Source organism: Panthera onca, chromosome C2 (genome assembly GCF_046562875.1).
Source record: "Panthera onca isolate mPanOnc1 chromosome C2, mPanOnc1 haplotype 2, whole genome shotgun sequence".
NCBI lineage: Eukaryota > Metazoa > Chordata > Mammalia > Carnivora > Felidae > Panthera > Panthera onca.
In genome coordinates, this window is record NC_138347.1 from 145814801 (window position 1) to 145829519 (window position 14719).

General features: G+C 38.5%; 1 protein-coding gene across 11 annotated transcripts in view; it reads left to right on the forward strand.

The window, feature by feature from the left end:
- Positions 1-14719, forward strand: part of RBMS3 (RNA binding motif single stranded interacting protein 3) — a 1330859-nt gene that overhangs the window by 1184297 nt on the left and 131843 nt on the right. For all 11 annotated transcript variants that reach the window (XM_060640721.3, XM_060640722.3, XM_060640720.3 and 8 more), the window contains one exon: positions 12343-12389. In XM_060640721.3, coding sequence (XP_060496704.3) covers positions 12343-12389 — 47 coding nt within the window. The remainder of the gene's footprint in view (positions 1-12342; positions 12390-14719) is intronic.

Consider the following 14719-nt stretch of genomic DNA (forward strand, 5'->3'; position numbering starts at 1 on the left):
CCACTTTTCTCTTGAAGGTCGTGTGATCATAAAAGCCAAGGGCTGGCAAGGAAAGAGAAGGATGGAGAAGATGAAAGAAAAAGAAAAAAAGAATATTGAAAGAAAACATGAACTATAGCTAGATACCAAGGAAAAGATGGAGCCACTATTGAGATCTGATGAATTACATGGTTAGTGTTTTTAAAGAGAAAGAAAATGAATTATTAACCTACCTATTCCGGCAAGTAATGGCAATTAGTTTTGAATGCAAAAAGTGCTCACACAACCTCTGTGGCTATGAAAAATACTCCTCATGATCAAGTACTTTCAAACATTCTTCAAAGCAATTATCTTTGACAGAAGCAGCATCCTGATGGGAATGCTGGATTTAACAAATAATTGGGAAGTAAGAATTTTCTTGCATATTCTATGGCTCCCTAGTGCTGAATGTCAGTAATCTATTGCCCAATAATCTATTGAATGCCCTAATCTATTTCAAGAGTAATGTTACCAATTTTTTTGTGTGTAAGGAATTGTTAGAATCCTTCTAAGTTAATACTAATGCCATTTATGAAATTTCCTTTTGTTTACTGAAAGACTCAGACTCGTGAAATTATCATTTAAAAAAGATACGGTGGATCTTCATTATTCATGGGTTCCCTGTATGCAAACTTAACGTACTTGCTACAATTTGTTTATAACCCAGAATCAACATTCATGGTGGCTTCATGGTCATTTGTGCAGAGCAGTAAAATGTTTGAGTCGCCTGGGGATTAAAGAGTATACTTACCATGAAGAGCACTGTGTAAGGTATTGAATTGTACACTTAGAACTAATATAACACTGTGTATTAACTGAACTGGAATTCAATTTAAAAAAAACTTAAAAAAAAAGTCTGAGTCACCAAATATCCATACTCTCAAGATTGAGCAAGGCAGGCTCTTGTGTCAACCTATAACACTATAAACACATGTCCTTTCCTTGGTTTATGTAGGGCCACATTTTTCCATGTTTGTGCTTTTCACTGGTGATTTCACTGTTTAAAATGCCCCCAACTATAGTGCTGACGTGATGCCTTGTGTTCCTAAGTTCAAGGAATCTATGCTGTGCCTTATGGAGACAATATGAAAAGAAAATGGAGATCAGCTTTGCGCAAGCATGACTTATAGTGCTTTGGCTTTGAGTTCATTGTTGATGAATCAAAAATATATAATAAGGTGTCTTTAGCCAGAAACACAGCTAAAGCAATGTTGTGCATTAATTAGTTGGTGAAAATGTTGTGGTCAGAACCTAACCCTGAATTTCTTCTAGGAGCAATGAGTCAATATTCCTAATTCAGTGTTCATGGTGACTTTAGAGAATATAATTGCTGCTAATAACAAGAATTGTGTCTTGTTTTCTGATTGTTATTACTGAGTGGGAGCCAGCTACTGGTCAAGTCTGTATTTCTTCCATTGATATAAAAAACCAATGTCCATGGGTATCAAAAATAATGTACTGATTCATGCAACCAACTGTCTTTATGTAAAAAGTTGTGTTTGAGTCAATTATCAATTGTTATGGATCTAAAGACAACAGTTTTTACTCTTTACTCTTTACTCAACCAAAAATGCAAAACTTTCTAAGGAATTTGGAAAAGCTCTGGTCCTATTTTCATGAGTTTAATGAGTCTATGAGCGACCAGTTGGCTTGTAATCACTTCATAAAGATCACTAAACATTGGACCCAGCGTAAAAATTCATATATCTTCCTTAGCGGTACAAAGTCATCAGCCTAACACATTGAATTATTTCTACTATCACTTATAACATTCTTATTTACCCACCTATCTGCATATGAGAGAAAAAGCTATATTGGCCCTTGACTTTAGAAACCCCAGTGGGTCACATTGATATGGACAATATTTGATGTTCAAAGACATAAAGATGGCTATGGAAGTAATAACAAACAAGCTGCATAAAATCTGGAGAGAAGAGATTATCCCTATGGTTACCATTTATAAGGAACGTTCAAAAGGAATATTTTGTTGAGTTTATGAAAGCATTTGGCTATCACTAGCTGTTACCAATGCTACTTAAAGCACATGCTTTGAGGCATTCTTAGCAGTGATGAAGACAAAAATGCACCTTAACCATGTGGCCCTCTTGCCTTCAGTTGGATCTGTTTGGAACAGTGCACCCTGCACACCAACTCTTTGATCAGTCACCAGTCAACACCCTTCTTATTAAATATCTGAAGAACCTGACAAGGCCAAGAAATATATCATTTCTACTAGCTTTGGAGCCATATTGACTGTAATTTAATTTTACAGTACTGAACATTAGAAAATTTATGTCTCAGAGATATGGAATTGAAGTGTTGCCCCAATAAACCATTAGAAATAAAAAAAAAAATACTTTAAAGACAATAGTTTATCTAAAGAATTCTTTCAAAACTTAGCAGTAAAAGGGTGTAGATCCATGTTATCTTTGACCATATTCCATGAAGGGGGAAGAATTATCTATACAGTTTATGATTTCCCTTGGGTATAACAACATGCTTGGCATTTAGTTGTCCAATTATTTTCTTTAATGGGACTTTGGAAAAAATTAAGATGTATGTAACAACATTGCCAGGTTTTGAAAATAGTTCTTTTAACCTTGAACTGAAGAAGAGACTTTACATATGTGATCTTAAAAAAAGTGATTGGCTCTTACGATGCATTACAACACTTGCGATTGACTTTGTTAGCCAGCCCATCAAATGTAGTCTTATTTATTTCATGTGCTTTACTGGCAATTTAGAGAGCAGGCTCAAGGTGAATGACACTTGTAATCTCAAAAAAATCTTCCCATTGGCCCAAGAACTTGAATTCGGAGTAGTTTAGCTTATAGACTTTCTAACTCAGGTAAGTGTTCTTATTTTAAAACTGCTGGGTTCGTATTTTCTAACCTGTGATCACTAAAGATAAAAAGTAAATCTTGAAAATTCCTATAATAGTGTAATTTTGGATATGATGTGTCTGATGATGAGCTCCGATCATCTGCCCTAGTCTCCATCTCAAAGAAGAGTAGGGGAAAGCATACATACTTATGTTCTAGGGGAGAAAGTAGGGATATGGGGTTTAGGAGGGGCTGAACAATGGAAAAATTATATCAAGCAATTATAGGGGAAAGACTGATGGTTGATCTCCATGTTCTCTGATACCTTTGACCCAGTCTCCATGGCAACTAAGTGGGGCCTCAGCCAACTAGGGAGTTTCTGGAGTTGTTGGTGCTGTCCTGGCAATTCCAGCCTGCCATAAGACTCAGAATTATCCCCATCGAAATTTAAACCACAGCTTACAACCTCCACATACCATCAAACTGCAGCAGGGACCTGGGAGAATATGGATCAACTAGCCGGATACCTAGAACTCCCACCTATTCAGCTTCACAGACCCACCCTGGTAGCAACCTCAGCATTTTATATTTTTCATCCTACTTAGTATGTTATAGTGAGGTTTACCAGTATATACACTCCATCACCGACTCTAAGATACCATCAATTAAAGATGAAATATTATTTTAAATGTCACTAAAAAGAGAAGTTGCCAAACTCAAATGCCATCAATTATCATGCAAGCCCCAATTTTCACAGACTTTAAAATGTGAAGTGCGCACACACACACACACACACACACACACACACACACACTGTGTTTTGGAATCCATAAAGTCAGCCATTTAGATTGAAATAAAATCAGAAGTGTCTACATAAAATATGGTAGTGTTCTCTTGTGTATTTTATGATTATCAGTAAAGGCTTAACTTAACTTTGGAAATGACAAACTCAGACTAGAGTTTTGAGAACTTGAGCTAGCCACATCATACCTTTTCTTCTCTTTCTCCTTTGATGATGCTTTCTTTGTGCAGCCATTGGCTTTTCCAGTCATCCAGGCTTAATTCTGTCTGCATCTTTTTGGCCTGTCCTTCTTCATTGCTATAAAAGGGAGAAATTCTCTGCCTGACTTAGGATGCTTTAGCTGAAGCCAAAAAGGAGAAATACTGTGATGACATAGTGTATAAACAATAGCATGACTCCCCCTGATGTTCTTTTCCAAACAAAGAGAGGTGAATTTTCTCTATTCTCTGCCTATTTTTCTAGTTTTTTTAAGTGATAAATCCCTTGCATTTCATTTGCATGATTCCTGACAAACCCCTGAAGATATCAAGATGATTTTTCATAATCGTCTCCCTACTCTTGGTCAGTAACTTGGATAAGAGGGGCCTCCAGGTTTTCTGGCTGCCTCTAATTGTCCTGGGTTCTTATTCATGATTTGGTTCAGGTACACTGGCTTCCCTGCTGAATTGGGAAGGTCGCTTAAAAAACCCTCTGCGTCCCCCATGTCTACTCACCAGTCAAGGACTGAGACATGTTCTTTATCAAAAGAGCATCTTCACAGCACAACAGTGTGGCTGAGGGGAGTTGCAAGCAGAGGAAGGAGAGGATGTCTCTGCCAACACACAAACAAGAAATGATAACTTGATAAGAGACACTGACCATACATTAAACGTACTAATTTAACTAGGCAATAAATTCTGGAATTCAGTATAGACACTTGAGTTTGAGACCAAGATTCCGAAATCACCGGGACATAAATCATACTTGGGATCTGAAAGTGAATGTCATTACTGTACAGAAAGAAAGAAAAGGGGGCCAGCCCTGGCCCTGAGCACCAGCAGGCACCACAAAGGGGTGGACCGAGTAACATCAAAGGAGAAATTGCTCTCTGAGAAGTCAGAAGAAAAGCAGGCTCACAGAATTGCAAGGGATGTTGAAAGAAGAGGAAAATCCCTGGTCAAATGATGCATACTAACCAAATAGATTTAGAATAAATATCTCCCTTAGATTCAGAAATTGTGAAACTTAGGAGTATTGTATGAGCCACTGCACAGGTTGGTAGGCATGTTTTACAGAACAATTAACAAGGACGTTTCTGTCTGATCTCAGGACCAGACTGTATATCTCTCTTTGGGAGATTAGGTAGTGTCCTGTCTACAGTCTCTTTTGTCCCTCATCTTCTCTTTAGCAGAGGGACTGGCTGCACATAGTCCAGGGAACATGCCTTGAGCAGGCGAGAGCAGACACCTGCTTTATATGGTTGACTGCCTGTGCCAGGGGAAACGCACCATTCAGTAATCACCTGACCACACCAGAGCCAATGCTGGCAAAGCCCTACCGCTTGCCCTATTTTCTCACATTCCTTTTCAGTAGGTGCTACAACATTCTGCCTGCAAATTTGCCCTGAGCATACATATTGTTTCCTAGGATTAGTTCCTTTTTTTTTTTTTTAAACAGGAAAGAGGTTTAAAATCCTTTCTTTTCTTTTTTTTTTTAACGTTTATTTATTTTTGAGACAGAGAGAGATGGAGCATGAACGGGGGAGGGACAGAGAGAGAGGGAGACACAGAATCAGAAGCAGGCTGCAGGCTCTGAGCCATCGGCCCAGAGCCCGATGCGGGGCTCGACCTCACGGAGTGTAAGATCGTGACCTGAGCTGAAGTCGGACGCTTAACCGACTGAGCCACCCAGGCGCCCCTAAAATCCTTTCTTGAGGCACATGGGTGGCTCAGTCAATTAACTGTCCGACTTCGGCTCAGGTCATGATCTCTCGGTTTGTGGGTTCGAGTCCTGTGTCAGGCTCTGTGCTGACAGCTCAGAGCCTGGAGCCTGCTTCAGATTCTGTGTCTTCCTCTCTCTCTGCCCCCCTCCCTGCTCAGACTCCATCTCTCTCTCTCTCTCTCTCTCTCAAAAATAAATAACATTAAAAAATTTTTTAAAAAATCATTTTTTAGCCAAAAACTGTACTTGGTTATGACCATTTTGTGGTTTCCTGGTGATTTTTATCGGTTCCTCTGAGTATCTTGGACATCCACACTTCTGCTATCGCATATGAAATCCTCAGTTTCTCAGCCAGTATGGCCATTTGTAATTATGAATTCTTACTAGCTTCCAACACTAGGATCAGTGTATGATTAACCCTGAATTGTCAGTATTTATTCTTGACCTCCTTCCCATTCTCACATTGATCCTTCTGGCTGTAGCAACTCCCATTTGATCCCAGATCGTCTGTATTCTACTGACCTAGCAAAGCTAAATGCTTCCTGACATTTTTGGGCTTACTCGTAAGTCAGGCCTCTAATCTGTATGGTTTTTGTAAATGATATGCCTTTTTTCTTCCTGAATTTAAAACTTAAAAACAATTCAAAGAACAATTCATATAATACACTTCTTTAAGTTACTTCCCATTATAAAGTAATTCTAATTATATATAGCTTACAAAAGAGTCAGAAAAAAATACAGGAAAGGAAAAAAATTATGGTTATACCACTCCAGTATTTTGGCATTTAACATTATTGAAATTAATTTATTTCTAGTCAGAGATATTTTTTTAATTTTTTTTAAATTTTTGACCCATATGATACACATAATTTTGTATCATGATTTCTTCGCTAAGGGACATGTTTCTAAAGAGAAATATTGGTAAGTAAATATAAACAAAGTTAAGTGAGGTTTCACTACAATAGCAGAACCCCAAATTTTATAACACATTATAATTTTCAAACCCTTTCACACACATAACTTTTTAAGCCACCTTACTTTACTTATGGAATTTTTAACCATAACCCACTGACGGTTATAAATATTGTTAACATTGATTGCGAGAAATACACTCTTCAAAGATAATATCCAGGGGCGCCTGGGTACCTCACTCGGTTGAGTGTCCACCTTTGGCTCAGGTCATGATCTCACAGTTTGTGAGTTGGGGCCCCGGGTTGGGTTCTGTGCTGACAGTTCAGAGCCTGGAGTCTGCTTCAGATTCTGTGTCTCCCTCTCTCTGCCCCTCCTGTGCTCACACTCTCCCTCCCTCTCTCTTTCAAAGGTAAATAAACATTAAAAAAAATAATATACAGAAAATTACATTATCCTTTTCTTATTTGGCTTCCTGAACTTATCTTGTGCTAATTCAGTACACAATATTTGCTAAAATATACAATATGTACTTATTTATTATTACTTATTATAGTATTTACTTATGTATATACTACAGTGTTGCCTTACATCTGATCATAGAAAGTTGGAAATTCTTGTGACTATTCATTTTTACCCATACAATTATGATGCATCATTTGTCAAGACAGAATTTAGAAAAAAAGAGAAATGTTATGCTAACACATTGATGTTTCCATTTTCCAGTAATTACAGTGTATGTCTATCCATATGAAGTTTGTTGCCTCAAATTTTTTGGTCCCCATTTACATGACAATATAAAAATAGTTTCAGGGGTACCTGGGTGGCTTGGTCAGTTAGGCGTCTGACCTCGGCTCAGGTCTTGATCTCAGGGTCCGTGAGTCTGAGCCCTGCTTAGGGCTCTGTGCTGACTGCTCAGAGGCTAGAGCCTGCTTCGGATTCTGTGTCTCCCTCTCTCTCTGCCCCTCCCCCACTCATGTTCTGTCTCTCTCTGTCTCTCTGTCTCAAAAATAAATAAACGTTAATAAATTTAAAAAATAGTTTCAAAAATGATAAAATCAGTTCTATCAGCCTGTCTTCTCATTAGCTTTGTTATAGTCCATGATCCTCTGCTCCTCGGAAAGACCAAGCATTACAGTCCAAAAATCTTTCTGAAGTGTTAATGCCTACTCCCTACTGAGACTAGGGAGCCCATAGCCCATAGCAGTATTTCCATGATTATTACCTCTTCATTTAACTTGTTAATCATTTAAAGTTATAAAAATCAAATATCTAGCTCCTAAGTCAAACTGATGTGTCTTAATGAAATCCCTATATTTATTGAAAATAATTAGATACCTTAATTCAGCAAACTGCATTTTAAAATTTCTTCTAAACTGTTTAGCTCTTATAGTATAGATTCTGCCGGGGTGACTAGAAATATCCTATTATGGTTGAAATACTAAGCAAAAACTCAGCTGCTGCTGGAAAATGACAAAAATGCCCCCTTTCGTTTAAATAAATTGCAAACACTTCCAATGCACAACTTATGTAAACTCGAAAAATGGAAAATATTTGTGCATCTCGTAAGCTCTTTCGAAACAGAGAGACAGGATTAAACATCACTTCCCTCCATATGTGGTGTGACATTTTTGTTTTGTTCCAAGTTACTTTTTGTGTGACTCTGGAGTTTGTAAACATGCCATAAAATTTGGTAATTACATAATGATGATTTCATGGTTCTTCACTTAGTGTAAAGGTGGCTAGACAGGGCAGCAAAATTGATTTTCTTTTGTACCTTTGTGGAAAGAAACAAAAGGAAATTGAATGCAAAATCTGCATTAAGACTATATTAGAATTATAACTCAACAATCTGTTACACATGAAATGAAAACCAGGTGCAGCCAAGTATTAGTTATTGTGCTATGATATTCAGCCAGTGGGCTACGTTCACACAACCCTTTGTTTAACCCATGCCTTGTTTTGTTACCCATAATGTCCCAAATGTATATGACCTGAAACTATCTCTTGTCTCCTCTTGCCGAAGGTGCTCAGAGACATGACTGTCCCTAGGCAAAATCATGAAGTAGGTGAATCTTGTGTTCATTCCCTACCCTCTTGCAATGACAGTCGCACTTGAGATCCTCTCCACCTGCCTGTCCCCGAGTACCTACTCCAGTTGCTTATTGCTCTGGATTTACCCTCTGTTTTCCAGGGGGTTCATGCTGTTTCTTGGGATTGGACAATCCCTCTTTGATTGTGTAATTGCCCTGCTCAAAAAATATCCCATGCCTCCCTAAGAGGAGCCAGGCAATCAAGGTTCTCCCTCCTTTTCTTTTGACTCTGAATTCCCACTACCCCACCCCCCACCACAATGTTCTACTGCAGATGAATCACCCACCTTGCCCTTTTTATTTCTTTGTCTTTTCCATGCTATTCCTTTTGTCTGAGCCGGCCTCCATCTCTCATCTCCATCTATGGAAATCCTAATCGTCTTTCAAGTCTCCACTCATCTCTACATCTTCCACATGCTTTCCCTGGTCACCCCCAGCCTCTCTCCTCTATCCCTCACCCATCCATACCACTCAGATGGCTCTCACCACGTGTTGCTTTGTTTTATAATATTCATGTATGTGTCTTGTCTCCAGGCACTGTGCTGGTTACTTTACAAATGTAATCTCATTTCAATTTCACAACAATCTGATGAGGTAGGTATTAACCATTTAACAGCTGAGGAAACTGAGGTTGAAACACGTTAAATAATTTGCCCAAGGTCACACTGCCAGAAATAACAGAGCTAAGACTTGAACCTAGGTCCAAAATATATATTCTTTCCACAAAACCATATTGCCATCTATTCAGTTCTTTTCCATCTTCTGAAAGATGGATGGAGGTTTCAGATGTAGGTAGAGGCCAACTTAGGCTTCCTGATTATCAAATGGATATTCAACAAAAAGGTAGAGTTTATTGATAATTACTGTGTTCCTAGTTGGGGCTGATTTGTTAACTATAACCCACAAGAAATTCAAGTAGTAGGTGAGAGAAAAAATCCTTACCTAATGTTGTCAGGACAAATAAACATGGCACGAGAAGAGAATGTTCAAGATAATTGGTCATTCAAGAAATGATAAATAGCATTGGTCTCCAAGCACTATTGGAAAATAAGTCCAAGGAAAAGGAGAAAACATGAGGTTGACTAGGAAAGGCATCCTATAAGTCCCCTAGGATTTAAACAGTCTCAGGTGGTTAGGAGGCTGAAGGTATTATTTCATCTTAAACTCACAAACTAGCAATATCTCTATGGAGTATAAAGCCCATTCTTTTCATTCTGCCTCTGGTGTAACATCTTGAATAAGTTAGGGGAAAGAAGGTTAGTGTTTCTAAGAAAGAGTTCTATGCCCAATGGGCAATTTATACAACTGCCCTCTCCAGGATCTAGAACCATGGAGTATCAGCTGCACCCCAGATAGGCCCGTTCTGGGGAGTCTTCAGCCTGGACTCAGCCTCCTGTCTGTCACATGGCATAGGCCCCATCTTGGGAAAATTTTAGACTTAGGATCTGTTTTTGACACCACGACCTTTGTTTCTCCCGAGGGGGAGAAAGCCTATCTTTATCTCTGCTCTATTACTCTCTTCTTATTTTCCAATCCCCTACCTTGTCCTAATATCTGTTGCATGTTTCTTTAACATGAGTGAGACAGTTATGATTACACATGTATTCTCAGTGCACCTCTGTTAACTTCTGAAAGTCATCTCAACTTTGCTTGCAAACTCTGTTTCCATTTCTGTGTGCTCCCAGTATGCCAGTCCCATTTGTATACAGCTCTACACTTTTGTTCTTTATACCAATCTTAATAACAATTTTAAAGTTGGGAAAAATAATGCATGTAATCTAAGCTTGACTATAGCAGGGCATACTGAACTTCAGACCCTATCTTGGAAAGCCTGAGAATTTCCATTTCAGTTATGTGCTAAATCTGAGGAATTCAATGAGCCCAGTAGGAAAACTACCTTCACCCACACTGGAAAAAATTCAAGCACAAAACTCCTCTCTCTTTTCTCTAAAGTTTTTATGATTTTTCTTGTCTTCTACTAAAGTCCTCAAAGTTCATTCATTTTTTTCTTTTTATTTTGTGATGATTATAGATTCATGGGATGTTGCAAAAGAAATGTACAAGGAGGCCCTGTGTACCCTTCATCCCATTTCTCCCAATGGTTATATATTATATAATTATAGTGTACTACCAAAGCCAGGGAATTGACATTGGTCTAATTTACTTTCAAATTAAAAAAAAAAAAAAAAAAAAAAAAAGCTAACCTGATAACAACCTAGTCCGTTTTCCTTCCACATTCTGTTTATACTCACAAGCAGTAAAAAGACAGTATTGGAAAACACAAGGTGGTATGATAGGGGTGTCTGGGTGGCTCAGTTGGTTAAACGTCCGACTTTGGCTCAGGTCATGATCTCATGGCTAGTGGGTTTGAGCCCTGCGTCAGGCTCCGTGCCAACAGCTCAGAGCCTGGAGCCTACTTCGGATTCTGTGTCTCCCTCTCTGTCTCTCTCTGCCCCTCCCCCACTCACGCTCTGTCTCTCAAAAATAAATAAAACATTAAAAAAATTTTAAGTTCAAAAATAAAGCTGACATGACCAGACGTGCACAGAAAAAGTTCTCCCACATTGCTAGAGATGATCGTCAGGTCTCATGCAGACCCTCAGTCAGTGTCATAGGTAGTGGAAGGCAGCCTGCATCAGAAGACATGGGCTACAATCTAATTCTCCCTCTAAATAAATATGTGACCTTTAGCAAATCACTTGACTTCTCCAAGCTTCAGGGTCTCCATCGATAAAATGGAGAAGCTATTTCTCCCGCCTACTCCGTAGGGTTTTCATGAGGATCAGATGTGATATGTGTATGAAGAAAGGAGGTAGGAAAAAAAAAAAGAAAGGAAAGGAGGTAGGCTGTGAATTAGCAGTCATGAAGTTTATTATTCTTTTCTGAAACTACTGCCAGTTACAGAAGTTTAGTTTTTCAAAGGTGAGTGTATTCTTAGAAGTACACTTAGGACGAAAGCAGCTCCTGATTAACTACAAGGCCTAAAATTTCCCTCATGTGTAAATGACCTTGCCTTTCTACCGTTCTTAGTAGGACAGGCACACGGCCACTTATTACCTACACACCCCTGAGGCATACCACCTATTTTATTTTATTTTATTTTTAAAAAAATTTTTTTAACGTTTAGTTATTTTTGAGACAGAGAGAGACAGAGCATGAACCGGGGAAGGTCAGAGAGAGGGAGGCACAGAATCTGAAACAGGCTCCAGGCTCTGAGCTGTCAGCACAGAGCCCGATGCGGGGCTCGAACTCACGCGAGATCACACGAGATCATGACCTGAGCCGCAGTCGGCCGCTTAACGACTGAGCCACCCAGGCGCCCCGTACCACCTATTTTAAAATAAATGTTTCTTAGCATTTCCTTCTAAAAGGGCGAATGCATTTTAAGTAGCTTTTACTTTTATCCTGACCACAGGATTTATTCTTCCTTTTTTTTTCATCCACGAGATGTACAATAGGTGCTCTTGACAATAGTGAGAAATCATAAGGATACCAGATTAGACAGAGGATGGTTTATGAAGTAGATACGGAAATCATCCAAACTGCATTGTTCCTTGGTTTGTCTGGATGTATAATATAAACTCCTAACTCGCTGGTGGATTCTGATGTGTGGGGAGTAAAAATGCTAGTCTTGGCAGTAAGAATGGAAAAATGTATAGGATAAAATAAACTTAAATCACGGAAAGTAAAGATAAAAGTATTTGTGTGGACTGAATGTTTTGGGCACCGAGATAAAAGTGTTAAGATTTGATTTCTCCCCTTTCCTCCCTGTATACAGGCTGGCATGGCTCTGACCTATGACCCCACAGCTGCCATACAGAATGGGTAAGTAGACCACATTTTCTCTATTTTAATTGCTAAGGTATCTTTGATCTCTGAAATCAGTACTGAAGAAAAATGTTCAAAACTGTCTTTCTTTTGTTTTAAATCTTTAAGGAGAAAGTGTACACCAAACATGTCTCACCACTGTAATAGACAGAGTCAAGTTAGTGACTTGGTGATTGTGTCTTTGCTCTTCATTTGAATAAGCATCTAGAATTTTTGTAGCCTCTTACTTAGAATAAGTCACAGAGTCTAGGATTCCTCCTTTGAAAAATAAAACTTAAACTACATGATCTGACCTCTCAAAAATTCTGTAATTCTGAGTATCTTTGGTTGAACTCACTTTCCAATATCTTCTCTTTGCGTTGGCTGTCCTGCAGTTGACAATAATTATTCTTTGGTTGGTTGGTTATTTTTATTTTCACAGCCTTCTATCTTGGATTTCTCCATGGCTTTCAGTTTTCTGTCTTACAGTCTCATTAAATAATCAGAATGAAGACCTCATTTAAGATCAGTGTAGAGGATAAAAGAATGCAAACTTTTTTCTATTTGGTCAGCTGCCTCGAATGAAAATCTGTGGGATGTTGAAAGGATTTAAATATCTTCTGTTCTGATAGTTATTCATTTAAGCAATCATTTATTCATTCATTCAGTAAACATCCAGTGGGTATGCCAAGCAGAGTGCTCTGCTCTCCAGACTTAAAAGACAGTATCTGAGACAGGGCCTTTGCCTCAAGGAACTCATAGTCAACCCTCCCATAAAAGAGTAAACATGGATGGTAGGCTAAGGGAGGACTCTAGTCCTTTCTCTCTTGTTGATTAAAACTCCTCTCTAGGAGTGAAATTTAAGGGTTTATCCAATAAGCATTTTCTTATTTCCAATAAGGCACCATAAACTTGGTGAGTAGAAAGAAGAAATAGAGAAGAACGTCCTCAAGAATCATATTGTATATTTGCGAAAATAAAATAGTTAACTCAAAAGGTACAGAACAAGGCCTTATATGCTAAGTGACGGTGACAGAAAACAGGTGTTTTAATGGAAGGAAATAACACGTATTAAACACATACCATGCACCAAGTAGTTTATATTTGTAACTTAACATGCATTGTTTCAGAGTCAAATGCATGTAAAAATACGTGGAGTGACAGTAGAAATGTATATACATAAATGGAAAATAGAAATAATAATTGAATGAATATGTTCACTAACCAGATTCAACAAGTGCTAATATTTTGCATACTATATACGTACATATGTTTCCATCTGTAATATTTAGCCATATATCTATTATATGAATAATTGAATAATATGAATAATGAATAATACGAATATATGAATAATAATTATATGCATAATGAATAATATTATTATATAATAGTAATTGAATATGTTCACTAACCAGATTCAACAGGTGCTAATATTTTGCATACTTTATGTTCCCATCTGTAACATTTAGCCATACATCTATTATAAAGTCCTTCTTACTCAAAGCTCTTTGTGAAGGATTAGATATACAGTAGTGACTTAGGCTTGGACCGGAGTGGAGGATGACACTCCCTTCTGCATCACTTCAGTCAATGGTCTTTCCAGTGCATAATTTAAAATCTGACTGTCTTCTCTAAAGACATAATTTTCCAAGTATTCTTGCTGATTTATCAGAAACCTAAAGAGAAAACTAAAGGTATTTCAGTTCCTAATCTGAACAGCCAAAGGGGAGCTTTGGGGAGTGCCATGTTAGAGGCTGTGAGGACACAATAGTACACAGTGAACATCTGTCCCTCCTGCAGGACTTTTTCCTCACATTTCAAGCCACTGCCCATGTGCCATAATGATTGCAGGTACATCTGTCCACCTTAATCACCCTCTCTATGACGTATCTTTATCTGTACCTTATATTAACTGCAACACGGTATCCTTCGCATGATTGGAAGAGTTGCAAAAATGGCTCACCCTTTTTCGCTGCCCACTTAAGTGTTTCCAACAGTGAATATTTCCCTCATGAAACACATTTTAGTTAAGATGCTGAGGATACCCATCTTCCCGATTTTATCGTCTGATCTACTCTCATTGATAAAGAACTATATGCCATCAATTAGTCTTTTTCTTCAATCCCTTCATGTCCACTGAATATTCCTTTCAGCCTATAGAAATGCTCAAGTCTTGGGGCGCCTGAGTGGCTCAGTCGGTTGAGCGTCCGACTTCGGCTCAGGTCATGATCTCATGGCTTGTGAGTTTGAGCCCCGCATCAGGCTCTGTGCTGACAGCTCGGAGCCTGCAGCCTGCTTCAGATTCTGTGTCTCCCTCTCTCTCTGCCCCAACCCACTCACATTCT